The sequence below is a fragment of the Meles meles genome, chromosome 11 (genome assembly GCF_922984935.1).
Source record: "Meles meles chromosome 11, mMelMel3.1 paternal haplotype, whole genome shotgun sequence".
In the NCBI taxonomy this organism is placed as follows: Eukaryota; Metazoa; Chordata; class Mammalia; order Carnivora; family Mustelidae; genus Meles; species Meles meles.
The window spans coordinates 66,496,180-66,510,975 of record NC_060076.1 but is presented as its reverse complement, the minus strand read 5'-3'; the positions used below and the strand labels follow the sequence as shown (position 1 = coordinate 66,510,975).

Below are 14,796 nucleotides of genomic sequence, written 5' to 3'. Positions count from 1 at the left end.
AGATTCTGCTGTTCTAGAAAGCTGCTGAGGCACGCCAATGTTGCCAATCCATGAACCACACCTGAGGATCATTGGCCTACGATAACCCTATCTTAAAATGGATCAGCAAACTCTATCTCGAGGGCCAGTTAGTAAATCATCTTAGGCTCCATGGGCAGTACACCAGGTCACAACTATTCAACTCTGCCACTAGCTGGAAAGCGGCCACAATCTGTATGTCTCTGCTCATGTCCATCTTGTGACAAAACTTGACAAGAACGGGAGGCCCGTGGACTGCAGTTTGCTGACCCCTCACCAGTGTTTGGAACAATTTGGGTCTCGAGTTCTTCCCCACCACTCCTTGCTTTCCAGTGGGTTTGATAACCCTGGTCTTATTTTTTCTCCACGGCTACGATGAAAATGAGATATAATTGAATCATAAACACCCAGAAAAAGCCATTCTGTATCAGGTTCAACCAGTCCCATGTTGTCAGCTACCCTGAGTTAAGTACGGTGCCTTCCCTTATTTGAATAATCATCACATTTGTTTTGATCAATGTTTCCTCTAATTAGTAGGAATCACATAAAAAAATAAGAATGTTAAGAGAGGACAGAGGGGATCATTTTGAATGGTATTTAGGAACTTTCTTGGTGTCAGAAAATAAAAACCTAGAGTTCTTCTTATAGTAAGAATGTTTCCGTGAGGGAGAACAAGAAAGGATTCTTTAGCAAGGTCACTAAGACAACACAATGAAGTTTTTGGTGGCCTGACATGCTAACCGCCTTTATAAAACATTCTGTTAATAGAATTAAAAAATATTCTATGACTAGGGGTGCCTGGGTGGCTCAGTGAAGGGTCCAACTCTTGCTTTCCACTCAAGTCATCTCAGGGTCCTGGGGTTGAGCCCCACACTGGGCTCCACACTCAGTGTGGAGTCTGCTTTTCCCTCTCCCTCTGCTCCTCCCTCTGCTTGCATGCGTACACACACACACCACACACACACACACTCTCTCTCTCACTTTCAAATAATAAATAAAATCTTAAAAAAAAATTCTTTGAACGAAGACATAACCAACAAGTTATATTATTTTTTATTCATGTTAGAATTTCTATCAGTGTTTGAACATTAATATTTAGAGAGTTTGTACATTTTTGCCTTCCAAGGTTTAAAATGAGAACCACACTAGGTCACAAATGGTAACTAATACACATTTCACAATTGCATGAATATTTACTCGATCTCTCACTCTCTTAACACTGTTAAACATTTTCTTTTCCTTGCTGTACTTTACAATGAAAAGTGTGCCCCACTCATGTCTCAGCAAAGTTCCAGACATTATGGATTCATCACATATAAATTCTTTAAAAATATACTTCTGTCAAAAGACTTGATGACTACTATGTACACTACAAAAATAAATTTTCATATAAATAAATTATATGGCATACTTTTATCTTTGTAATTGAAATGACACAAACCCATTTCTGCCAAAACTGGCAGACAATGAGACCCAGTTTGAATATTTATTTCCTTTAAACTCCTTACACTAACACCTACCATGAGTCTTTAATGAAAATGTTATATACTCTGAACTATTTAACATTAGTAAGCACTCTATACAAATAAAAATTCTGTTCAAAAGTAAAACATAGCTGTAATAGTGTTTCCAATAGAAATAAAATCCCTGCATTTTTTTGTTATAAACTGGCATGACAAATACTGTAGGAAAACATTCTTATGATACAAAATTATAAATATCAGCAAAGATTTAAAAAAAATTAAAACATCCAAATGAACAAACAAGACAGACAAAATAAAACTATTTTTAAAAAGGGAGAGAGAGAGAAATTCTGGCCGCCTGCCCGCCCCCGGGTTCTCCCTTTGCCAAAGTGACCGTGGGAGAAAGTTCTACACCGTGCAGAAAGCGGGCCGTGTGAGCTCTCATGCACCACACAAGCTGGGCTCAGGAAAGGAGCAAGGAGGGCGTGCCACGATCCAGAGAGAAGCAGACCTCAGAATTCTGCACCATCTCTCTCTTGAACGCAGGACATAAGTTTTCTGAGCAGAGCTGGGTATTAGGTGGACAGACAGTGTGGCCAACGGAGTCACTGGACAGTAGACGCGGGCCCCCTGAGTCCCCTGGCACGTGAACACACACACCTGGTGGCCATAGGGGGCTTCCAATGAGTATTTTACAGTTTTGTGGCAAGGTTTTGGGTCTGAGGTCACTATGCTGCTGGGTACTACCGGGAGCCCATTGCCTTCTCACTGAGATTTTCTGTGGTGAATGGGAGGGCACCATGGGAGCTGCCACTTGCGTGCTCCCACAGAGCCGAGTCTGGGTGCTGACCACCTCCCTGACGCACACCTCAGAGCAAGACGACAGAAGCAAGACAGAAGCAAACCTTTAAAAATCACACCTGGTTGAGAGACCTGCCTCCAGACACGTTCTTCAGTAGGGTGTATGCAACGAACATCTCTCCCTGCTCTTGGATCAACGTCCTGTTGAGGGAACACTAATGAGGCTGAGAGGAGGGACACGGTCTGTTGAGGGCGTGTGAGCCCGTAATGGGAATATTCACACGCTGAGAAGGATCCTTCGGAAGCTCCTACCCTGCAGAACTTCTGACTCCACATCACCACACCGGAGGCTCACTATTTATTTTTCAAGAAGATACAAACAGACCCAGAAAGTCCCAGCCAACTGTGCAATTTAGGAAGAAGGGGGAGTTTAAATTGTAGGGACTCAAAACATCACCTCTGGGTTGACTGTGGTGAAAAACCAGAATCAACAGGTTTTTCTACTCATAGCGGGGTCATGGTCTCTGAAAGATTTCCAATCTGCCCTTATGTTTTTTGAGGGTGCGTGTATGTGTATGTGCGTGTGCATGTGTGTGTGTCACGAGAGGTACAACGAAGGCTGCACAGTCTAGAGTATATGTTCATGGTCCAGCTGAGACGCACCACTGAGCGTGTTCTATAATAACACTTTAATACCAATGAAGATGAGCGGATGTTAGCTCTAAACCCTGAGGTTCCACCGTCCACCACAATGATCCACGCAACGGAGCCCGTCTCCTCTGAGGCATGAATTGGGAGAGTCTGGATAGCAGCCAATGATCGCAAGAGAGCCCTGGGCCTGAAGGGAGTCCGGCGAAAGGGTAAGGCGACATTCAGGGCTAGCTTTCCACCAGCACCAAGCAATAAAGACATCCTGACTCTTCCAGCTCAACTAGGGCAAAGCCCACTGAGGGTTACAAGGCAGTGAGAAGAAACAAAAAGAGAAAAAAAAAATAAAATCACAGTACAGTACATTGGGAAACCACACACATGTTCACACACACACACACACACACACACACACACACAGCCAAACGGAACCACATCCCACTACACCTGGAGAAGCCACCGGGGTCAGCGTACCTTCTTCATATCTGCTCATTAAACAACAAAATTATCACGCATAGCGTGTTTGAAAGTTAACAGTAACATTTCATACTACCACAGGGTTGTGATATGCAAATTTAAAATATTTTAAACAGAAACCTTTACAAAATAATCCTATTACATAAGCAACATTTGCATAGAATTATACAGGTAAATTATACAATATTTAAGCAGCAGCAACATATGCTGAAATTTAAGACTAAGTTAGGCTTGTTTGTGGCACAGAGACCCATGCACAAATCGGGAGGGGCCCCGCGGCGGCCTCCCCACCGCCACTCTGGGGGCGGGGGTGGAGAGAGCCCAGATCGCACTACTGTACATCCGTTCCTTCGTATATTACATATGTGTACACCTCTTAAATATTTATAGAACTATTTCACAAAATAATACAATTGGTTACAGTAACGCGGAACTGCTCTCCCGGAGCGAGCGCACGCCTGTGGGACTGTAAGCGGTTCTCTTCAAGCAGTTCGGGGGTAGAAGGGCTTGGGGGGGTGGGGGACTTCCAATCTTTGGCCTCTGCTTCAGATTTTACTCACCCTTTAAAAGAAAAAAAAAAGAGTCAAACGAAACCACGGATGTATGAGTTTGTACTTAGAAAGCACCAAATCAAGGAAACTGGTCAATGATACTAGATAATCAGGATGGGGTGCTGGGTGAGCGCAGGAGGGGCTCCTCAGGGAGGGTCATGAGTCCTTCCCCAATGTGAGGGTTAGGGTTAGGGTTCACTGAGCCGTGTATCAATCACACCTGTCACGAGGCTTTAGAGAGATCGAAAGACAGGTGGGAGCCAGCTAGCATCCCCATGAACTTGCACTAAATCTCAACAGCTCCACAGCAAGGGAGGGACCCAATTTGGGACTGGACCAGTTCCCCAAGGATGACAGAGCTTGGACGTGGTGGAGATCAGGGGTCACCGGTGTTTGGTTTGGGCCACACCAATGCCCAGGGGCTCCCGGTGGGGGTGGCCTGAGAAGCCCCAAGGAGCTCTGCTCTCAGTCCTCCCCGCACGTCCCTCCACTGCTGCCGAGGGGCAGCAACTCGTGGGCCAACATCCCCCCACCCCGCATGTACCTCAGTTGGAGCTGCTGCCCCGGGGCCTCTCCTCACATTCCACGTCCTGCAGCTCTATGACTTCCACCTTGGAATCCCTCCTCTCACACCGGACGTTAAAAGGCACGTGGGGGTCCTCAAACAGCCCATACTCAGTCTCGGGGTAGTCCCCGTAGCCCGGGCACAGTCCCCCTCGGGGGTTCCATGTGGAGCCGGGCCCGGGGGCGGGCGGGGGGTGCACGGCCACAGTCACGGACGCTGAGGCCGTCACAGTGGTGATGGGCTGGCAGTAGCTGGGCGCCGAGCTGCCCATGGCAGTGAACGCTGGGTGCCGAGGGTTGTTCGAACGGGCTCCCCGGGGGCCCGCACGGTCCCTATTGCTAGGGCCAGAATGCCCGTCAGTAGAAATTTCGAAAGCGTCTCTGCGCGGTCTGTAGGGGGGTGGACGCAGGCCTTCTCTGGGGGGTTCCCTCCGGGGCTGCTGGCCTGGTCGTCCAGGAGGCAAAGACTCTGTGTCCAGGGGGGGCTGCTGGCGAGGGTTTGAGGGTGGGTGATGTCTCACTTCAGGATGGACCACCTGCAGAGGGAGAGGGCAGGTTAAAACAGGCAGGACGCCAGCCCCGGGCGGGGCGTCGCCCCTCACTGCGCCCCGCCTTCCCTCCCTGGCTCGGGCTCCCGCCGGCCACCCACACACAGCCCTTCACCAAGTACTCAGTCAACCCCACAAATGGCTGGGAGAGGCCCCCGGGGAGCCAGCGGGGCCTTCCACCCACAAAAGAAAAACTTGTTCTTTTAGAACCTCCCCGACGTGGCAGAGGAGGGCCTTATTTGGAGCCTAGGTCTAGGCTTTCTCTAGTGCAGCTGGCTGGGCACACATGGCTGTGGCCCCTAAATGCAGGGCTGTGGTCACAGAGTCCCCGCACTGCCTCCCTCCCTTTGTGCCCCACCCTGTGCTGTAGGTCCAATCCCAAGCTCCTCCTCTTGGAAAACTGCTAAGCATCTGGCTCTGGCTCACCCCAACACTGCATGCTGGCAGGATGTCTATGCCTACACCGTTGACTACGACAGCCACTAGGAACACAGGGCTCTTTGCCCTTAACTGAACACAAATTCCAAATGCGGTTCCTTCGTTGCACCAGCCACATTTTAAGGGCTGAACAGCCACATGTGAGCAGTGGCTACTATACGGGCAAGCACAGAGGGAGCATTTCCATCATCGCGGAAAGTTCTATGGGGCAGCGCTGCTCTGTCCGGTTGTTAGGAATCTGGTTTCTGGGTCTCTATACAAAGCGTGGAGCAACACAGTGGCCACATCAATCAAAAGGACCGTGACCAACTTCAAAGTCGTTCAGCTTGTACCTATTTTTAGGCTCCTGCTGAACAAAACCAGATTCACACTGCAGCTCAGCAGGCATCGTCACGGGGGGTAAGAGGAGGAAAATTTAGGTTATTTGGTTGGCCTCTCTCTCTTTCATGCAAGGGCTGCTCTGGCCTGGGACTGGAATACCCATTTCCTGGAGGGACAGCAGGAGGCCCTCAGTTGGAGCAACACGAGTCTTAGAACCTTCCTCGGGTTTTGTGTACTATCCTCTAGGCCTGGGGGGCTGAGCACTTCCTGGGGAGCAGAGAGAGTGCAGGACATGGCTGGGGCTCTCGGAGTCTTTGAGAAGGGGCTCCCGGGCTGCTCATGGCTTTCCTAAAGGCTAAGCTTCCCACTTCTAGTAAAGTCTTAGACATCAACAATTGAAATCATTTTGTACTGCCGCACTTATTTAAATGTAACAGAAGTGGGAGGGGAAAAAAAAAATCACTGTTGGCAATAAAAATACCACTATGTTTTAAAAGAAAGTATTATTCTAAAATGACGTGCAGCTTAAAAAAAACAAAAAAAAAGTGGCAGCAGGAAGGCAGGCTTTCCCTCTGGGCCTCAAGCTCCAAGTGTGCTTCGCCCGAGTGAGATACATGCCAACGCTGCTCAAAGCTGGGGATACTGGCCCCTGCCCTTTGCAATCCATAGGACACCCAAACAAAAGGAACTAATGTTTTTATAGTCTCAGAGGCAAATATTGGCAATTTCATATGATTCTACATAATCTCTACTTTATTTTAAAATCCTATATGTCTGGGATTTGCTGCTCACAGGAGATAGGGGCTACCCCCCCCAACCCCCTCAGGGTGACTTACAGTGGAGCGGGCAAAGACAGGGTTTTCTGTGGCTTCCACAATCACTTGGTGGGCAGAGCCTCCGGTGCCCTGCTGGGCCTCATAGTGCCGAAGCTCTTCGCTGATGCCCGACACCGTTGTCTGAGAACTGTACTCCGAGTCAGAGGAATCAGACCCATTGTTTGCGTGACTGGGGGGCACGGCAAAGCGGACCACACTGGGGGGCGGCTCAGGGGAAGGGGTGGGCAGTCGGTTCAGCCCATTGGCTGGAGACACCTATTTAAGGAGATTCCATATCAGCAGTGGTATCATCCATTTACTGCTGGTCACACTCAGAGTGCAAAGCACTGTACGGCTCAGTGGTCTCTGTACCGGTCCCCCTATGGCCGGCCTCTCCCACGGCCCTGTGCTCACCTCCCCCACTCTGCCCCTCGACAGCTGGGGCCCAAGATCCTGCCTCTGTTCTTATGCTTTGGAAAAGGCAGGCTGTGCCCTTTTTACTTATTTTCAAGCCCAGATATTCATCTTGGGTGTTAACTGCTTCATGGATACAGAACTACAAGACTCAGACTGCCAATCACATGGTTTAAAACACTGAAACAAAACAAGTATGACATCTCCCCAACTATTACGTTGAAGAGAAAAAAGCCATAGTCATGGAAAGGTTTACTGAAAAAGCACGTAGTAATGCTGAGATACCTAAATATCTAAATTCACAGGGACCCTGGGACAAACAGCTTTCAGGTGGCCTTAGGGGTGTACGTTGTAGCCTAGTAAGATTACTGACCTCGGGGTACGGTCCGAAGAAGGACAGAAGGACTGGGAGCAAAACCAGCCCGTTGAGAACACCCAGGATTGTTAGGATTGCCAGGACAGCAAAGAAATACCTTGAAGATAAAAGGGAAACAGGAACATTCATTGTGGCAAAAGTAAATGAAGCCAGGCTTCACATGCCCAAATATTACATAGCACATCAAAACCCAAAATTAACGAAGCTCACACGGTTGCAAAGGCTGTTACAAAACTGTGGTTCAAATTTAGCATGAGATTAGGTTTTTTTCCCTTTTTGCTTTCTTTCTTTCTTTTTTTTTTTTTTTTTTTACCTTGTGACTCTTGAGGACTATATTCCACAACCCAAAGTGTTAGTTCGTGAGGGACGAGAGAAAAATTAGTTTGTTAATTTGCTGAAATCTCCTGGCATGTAATGTTATTTATGAATGTGTTACACAAACACAAAAATATGGAATGTGAGCTGAATGGCTGAGCAGATTGGAAGCACAAACACAATGCAGAGGGGCCCCGTCCGTGAAAACCCAGCAGAAGCAAACAAATGAAGTGAAGGGTGTAGAATTTAAACAATTTAGCTCAGGAGGAAAAGCAGCCCACTTCTGCAGGCAGCTAATCCACTGTGAAATGCTTCTGCATCTTAGAGCAGAATCTCTAATTAAGTCTCCAGCGTATCAGGTAAGGCTTTCCCTGGGCTTTCATTAATCACAACTTTCTGCCGAGAATTCTGTGAGTTCCAGTTTTACCAAACGGCTCCGATTGCAACCTTTTTAGAACACAAGAACCAGCTTTCTGCAAAAGAAAGCGCTGCCCATTCTGTGGTTGCTGGGGCATTTGTGGGGGAGGGCGGTCCACAATGAGGGGGCTGCTCTGTGGGCCAATCTTTTGTTGAACAATTTAGCATCTCTGAATACTCTTGTTTTGCGTCAGCCAATTCAAACATAAAGGCCGCAGCACCATGAAGAAGAGGAGAGTGCGCAAGTGGCCCTGCTTTCCCACCATTGAGGGCTAAGGTCTGGGATCCTTCATGAATACCAAGGTAAACCTGTCAGCTCGGGACAGCGGCTGGCCGAGGCTGCGCCCAGCTGGAGGGAGCGGGCTCCACGCTAGTGTACGTTTCTGGAACTAACAGTGTCTAGGGCAGCTCTGCTGGAAGGAGGCTGTGGTGGGGGAGAGCCCAGGATGTTCCGGGAAGAGGGAGGGCAAGATATCTATCTGTTAATGGTCCTCTTGATCATAAAACAGAACAGGCACCCAACTTTGCCATGACTCTCTATGTTTCGACATTAGATGAAAGGAGTGAGAATCCCTATAAAAATACAAATACCTCGCAGCTATTGTAAACACTAGAAACTTCTGAGCTGCATTAGTAAAAAGCAAGCCGCCAATGTCTTGCTCTAATGTAAACTGCTGGAACTTCAGGCTGAAGCATAGATCAGCGGCAGCATTACAACATTTGTATCCCATCCATCTAACTGTAGCATAAACAGACCAATTAGATTTCTGACGGCTTAGTGTATACAATGTCTGCTCATGCAGTTGACCTCAGTGAGGGCTTTATCAGGTTAATCCACCCAGTTCTAGAAAATGGGAAGCCCTTTCAAAGTGCTTGAAACAAGAACCCTGATATCTCTGGGAGAGAACAGGGAGCCAGGGGTTAGACGAGAGCCAGGACTCTGCCTTCCCTCCTGGTGCCTAGCTGGTTGCTGGGATTCTGGCAAAGATCCCCTCTGTGGCTCACTGGGCATCCCCACAAGGCTGAGTGCGATCCTCTGAGATCCCATCTCGCCCAGAGTTTCCCATGCTTCTGAGATGTCTGAGAACTCCCTCTCCCCACTGCAGACTGTAAGCCACACGGAGGGGGACAGGGTCCATGTTACTCGCTGCTGTGTACAACGGCGCTTATGAGGTGCTTGGTACATTGTGTCCAGGGAGAAGTCACGCAAGAGACTCTCCTTGACACAGGGGTTTTGTGTCATAAAGAACCATCTATTAATACCCGAATATGGGTAAGCTAAGGAAATAAAGGAAAAGCCAAAGTCAAGTTAAGAGCTGAAAATAAAACTCTGGCCAAAAGCTTGATCTAATTTAGGCATACATCTACCTGGTATTGGCAAACAAGAATGTACTAATTGGCTTGTGAGCTGATTAAGTGTTGTGCTGAGAAGACCAGCAGCATGGGTATCACCTGGGAGCTGGCTGGAAATGCAAACTCGGCTCCACAGCCTCCCTGCCCCCAGCGAAATCCGAGCCATGTCTGCAGAGCCTCAGGTAAGTCATAAGCTCGTTGCGGTCTGAGGAGTTCGGGTCCACACTGTGATCATGGGCCCACCTCTCCACTGGCACGCACTGACTACACCCACTGACTACACCGAAGGAACGCTGGGCCTCCTTCAGGGAAGGCTTAGTCTCTGCTGCCCAACTGCCCAGTGGGGTAGGCCACAGACCCACGGGATCCTGATCTGGCTTCTGCAATAAGGGACTTGGACTGAAACACAAAACCCCCTTCTTTTCACTTGAAAACGCGAGACCTATCACAGGCCCACACAGCGAGAAAGCCTGTTTAGATTCTCCCTCCAGATTCCTGAAGCATCCCAACCCAGACAGTCATGTCTCCTGTTCAGTTCTGCTCTAGCACGGTTCTAATCCCGGACTGTCTTCCTATGGATGGTTCTGGCCTTGCCTGTCCACAGAGCAACAGCGTTCCACCCAGGAGCAGCTATTTCCCAAAACCATAGGGGCCGTTGGGAGCAGAGAAGGGTCTTTCCCTGCAGAAGGCAAATTTGTTCTCCTTTTCTACGTCATGAACTCATACTCTTCATAAAGCCCCAGAAACTGCTTGCCTGGGGATCCAAAAAGAAGGATCCAAACTAGGTCTGGATTTCCGACATTTGACACCGAAGTTACACATTTACTGCTTCCTAGATCTTACTTAGAACTTGAATGTGAAGTCTGGGCATGCTACCTTTGCTTCTTAGAAGACGAAAATATAGGTGACAATTTTAGGTACTTGTAAGTTTTCTTTTCTATCATTTTGAAAGAAGAGTGAAGGTCAAACTCAGTCAGTGGAGGGGAACCAAGGTCAGAATTGGGGGATACTGGGCAGTGCCCTGGCTTCATGCTGTGGAACTCCGCTGCTTGTCACACTCTCCATCTCTCCTCCCCGAGATATTCTCCAAGACGGCTCTGGAAGAGAGCTTGTCCTTCTACCTCCCTGCAGATCTCTGAGTTAAGAAACTCAGCAGAAGAGGAGTCACGGACTACGGTGATCGTTTCCCAGTGTATTCATAGGGCACAACATCGTGTTGTATACCTTAAAAAATATATGATTTTTACTTGTCAGTTACACCTCAATACATCTGGGGGAGAAAGAGTAGAGTCATAATGAGGATGCGCTGCTCTCCACAGGACACAGAAAGGAATATGCAATGGAGATTGTAAAGATGATAGGGATTCTTGGAAATTAAGAACCGTTTCCCCTCCTGCTTACCTGACGATGAAATCGAACTCCGATCCTGCAAGCATCAGCACTCCCAGCAGAGTGGAAACCGCGCCGTCCAGGACGGGTGCGAACATGTGCTCTAAGGCGAGCACGGCCCTGCGGTTCTTATCGCCAATGGCCGTCAGAAAGGCCTGTGCAAGGAGAAGAGGCAGGATGAGCAGGTTCCCGGACTGAGTGCGGTCCGTGGGCAGCTCTATCCAACCCGCTACCAGCTGTCTTACTCGGTCTGTGCAGACCTTCTCACCCCTTCCTTTCTAGCTCCTGGAATACTTAACCTGGGGTGCTCAATTACTAAATCTGGGCTTAGGCTAAAGTGGCCTGCTCGTGATACTGTGTCATGTTTGGCGTTGATATAAATCTTGAACCACCACCAAAAAAGACAGAAAGCATATTTACTTTAAATTATAAACCAAACCCAAACTATACAAACAAGAGCAAAATGTCCCCTTCGTTTCACTGTTGCTCCCTGGGGGTTTCCTCCCCAACCCATGCGATCTCATGGCTTCCGCATGGGAGGCCCATGGTGGGAAGATGATAGCACCCTTCCTGACTGTGGGAGGTCAAGATCTTACTTCCAAGTGGGCTTATTGAGGGGCACGTGCAACTGGGTGCACAGGCTGATGCAGGGTTCAAACTAATGGGTCTGCTGTACCTCTAAGCACCACGGAAGTCTCACAAGAAAAAATACAGGACTCACAATTCACATCGCACCTGTTCTAACTCCGTGTGGTCATATCACTCCCTCCTTCACTTCCCAAAGCTCCGCTAGGTGATGAATACTACCGATGCCAATGGCAACATTACAGAGTAAGCCCCAGCGTATGGGACTGTTGGCTTGACGGGGTGACCATTTTGATGGGAGTCAGTTCCTGTCATACTCTGCCTGACCCTCCGGGGGGACCCCGACAGGAGCTGGCACAAGTCCTTTCTCTGCCTGAAAGGGATATGCTTTCTCTGCAGACCATAGCTCCTGAAAACCAAGGCCTATCACACATCGGGTACCCTCCTATTCCTTGTGTTGCTTCTGGAAGAACCCTAAGGTTGTTCTCTTGAACAGATGAAGAAAGAAAAGCATACAAAAATGTGTTATGAGTTTCCGTACTTTTCTCTAAAGTACATTTTCTCTAAAAAATGCACATGCTTCCCAGGGTGGGGAAGGGTGTCAGGTCAACAGAATTGCCTTTTTGTCTTGGGAGGAAAGCAACAAGACAGTCTGGAACCATGTTACTTTGTGCCATACTTGGGCCATGGCTGTAAGAGCTAAGTAGGGTTTTATCATCTTATACCCAACTTACACTGTGGGAACAGTGAACTGGCAGGAACCCACTGATTCCTTGAAGAGAGCTCTTCACCAACCTTATTCCATCACTTTATAAAGCTTGAAAGAGCAGTACCTGCCTGTTTTCAATAGACCTTCACATAGAGGCCAGGTAAGAACAGCACATCCTGCATGTGATGGTCTCGGGATGAAGGTGTGGGCTACAAGCATTTAGCAGGGGTGACTGCTCACGAAGCCAAGCTGCCTCTTGAGCCTCCTTAAACTCTTGGAATTAAACTGTGCATGAGCAGTGGAAGCAGTCCTTAATTGCTTAGCCAGCCCTGGTGTGTGCACTTACGTTCATGTCACGGCACGCGTAAGGCCCATGGAGCCACCACAGGTTGCACTTCTCATTTCCATTGTAAAAACCTGTTCTAGAACATTCTTGTTTGCTCTGCTAGCTATCCCCCCAAAAAGTGGTTTTCCTTTGCATCAGAATAAAATGACCGGGTGGATTCTTAACTCTTATGTCAAGTTTTCTTCTTTTTGAAGAAATGATATTAAGAATTAATTATGTTCTAAGCTGTAGGCTTTTAAAAAATCCTCTCTCCCTCCTCCTGGCTCAATGGAGGAAAAGAATTTGGATAGGTTCAAAATTCAGAGAATATTGCTTCTATATTATCAGCTTTCTGTTGAAAATGGGACAACCTCAACAAAACATTCCTTCTGGAACCCAGCAGTTTACAGTCTCTAAACTGCATGAAAAGGCCCCTCAAAGACTCCTCGCGGAGAAACAAGAAAGGCACAAGACAGAACCTATGTGTAAATCCACGCATGTGCAGACATGCATACGCCGTGTGCTAAGTAAGCCCCAGCAAAATCAACGCTAGTAACTAAAAAGGCAAGGCTAAAAGTAATTTGGCCCAGGCTCAGTGCTAGGCTTCCTACCTAGGGCATTCCAAACATCAGTATTTCTTCAGTCAGTAAATGTTTATTGAGTGCCCAACAATAATCCTAAAGACTGAGGCTATAAGCACGAGTGTGGACAGAACGTAAGTCACATACTGCTAGGAGGTTTTGGAATAAATTCCTGATAAATGTACATGATGGGCTTGTCTCTGGGTTTAAAGACTCCTCCTGATGTTTAACTTCCTCCAACAAACCGTGCACAGGACTGGACATAGAGAAGAGGGCGGAACATTCTGTTGAGAGCAACCGTGGTCCTCTTTTTCTTCTCTCATGAATTTGGAGGCAGGGAGGTTGAAGGAGCTGGGTGGGCTTAGCAGGAAGATCCAGTTCCTCTGCCCCACTGGCTCCGGGCTCTGTCTTTGGCTGCTGGCGGGCCCCACCATACCTGTGTGTGTGGTCTCACTTGATCTCTGCTGTAGAACTGTGCTTTTACAAACTGCGTGCACATTTGTATGCTCATGCATGTTCACACCATCTAACTTAGGAACAAGGTTGACAACTTAGAGACCTGTCATGACACTAAGGTCACCAAATAAGCACCATCCTTCCTGGTCCCCTGCTGACCCCAAGAGGGAAGGCCTGTAGTAGTAGTACGTGTGTTCCTTGGTGTTGGAGAAAAACAAAAAGGTCCCTGACCTGGAGACTACCAAAGCTAAGGGAACAGATGTTGCCTTTCCATCAAGTTATCGATGAAGAGCTCTCCCATACCAGAGCAACGTGAACGGTGAACTCCACTCCAATGCCGACGGAAGCGATCAGGATGACCACGGGTACGGCGCTCAGCTTGATTCCAATGAGGCCCATCATGCCAAAGAGCTCGACCGTCATCAGAGCCAGGACTGTCACCTTTAGGAAGATGCAGGGGATGAGTGGATGGGCACAGACACTCCAAGTGCTGACAGCAGGGGAGGGGGGGGTCCCTCCAGAACAAGAGTAGAGAAAACACCTGGGACCCAAATATAATGAACACGCTGACTCTCTTTCACTCTGGGCACCTGTCTTTACTTTCTAATTCACCATGTTGCTGCTGAGAAGGGAGACTTCGGGACAATTTGGGGATAGCTGCTTTGGGCCAGCAGCCTGTTTAAGGAGTACAGAAAGGCAAAGCTTAGTATTACTACCGCAAGCTGTTTTTCCAATATATCTGTTCTGGAAAGCAAAAAGTACAATAAAAAAAAAATTCACAACTAATCCATTTGAGTCATCTAAGAATTACACAAACATGGACTGGTCACTAGGTACAAATTTAATATACTTTAAACCAAGGTATTTCCTTCTGTTTTGATATTAATCATCAGAAACTGTCTTTGGATTTACAACAGAATTGAAACTTGCAGAGGTTTTGGTTGCCCTGCCTCCATCCTAAAGAAAGCAGATAGGACGGGTGAATAAAAGTTCTTTCTTTGACGTAAAGGCAGCTCTGCTTTTGTTCGGAGAGTGGACGGGTTAAGAGAGGATGCGGAGGGAGAAAGGGGACTTCTGGTCAGCTGACACGGGTCAGGTTACAGGCGCCTTCACTTTGAAGAAGTGAGGAGCAAGACGGGTGGACAGAGCAGACAGCTCAACCCAAGGAAAAGCTCCTGTTTGCCTTCCGTCAGCCTTGTAAACATTTGCACAGAGATGGAAAGAAAATCTAC

General features: G+C 47.9%; 1 protein-coding gene across 4 annotated transcripts in view; it reads right to left on the bottom strand.

The window, feature by feature from the left end:
* Positions 1-2,356: 2,356 nt before the first annotated feature.
* The window catches only part of PTCH1 (patched 1), a 69,068-nt gene continuing 56,628 nt past the window's right edge, over positions 2,357-14,796 (bottom strand). For 3 of the 4 annotated variants that reach the window (XM_046022284.1, XM_046022288.1, XM_046022286.1), the window contains 6 exons: positions 13,868-14,005; positions 10,921-11,063; positions 7,432-7,531; positions 6,666-6,920; positions 4,503-5,058; positions 2,357-3,968 (listed from right to left, as the gene is read on the bottom strand). In XM_046022284.1, coding sequence (XP_045878240.1) covers positions 4,504-5,058; positions 6,666-6,920; positions 7,432-7,531; positions 10,921-11,063; positions 13,868-14,005 — 1,191 coding nt within the window. In that variant the 3' untranslated portion in view covers positions 2,357-3,968; position 4,503. The remainder of the gene's footprint in view (positions 3,969-4,502; positions 5,059-6,665; positions 6,921-7,431; positions 7,532-10,920; positions 11,064-13,867; positions 14,006-14,796) is intronic. The other variant, XM_046022285.1, reaches the window with a different exon arrangement.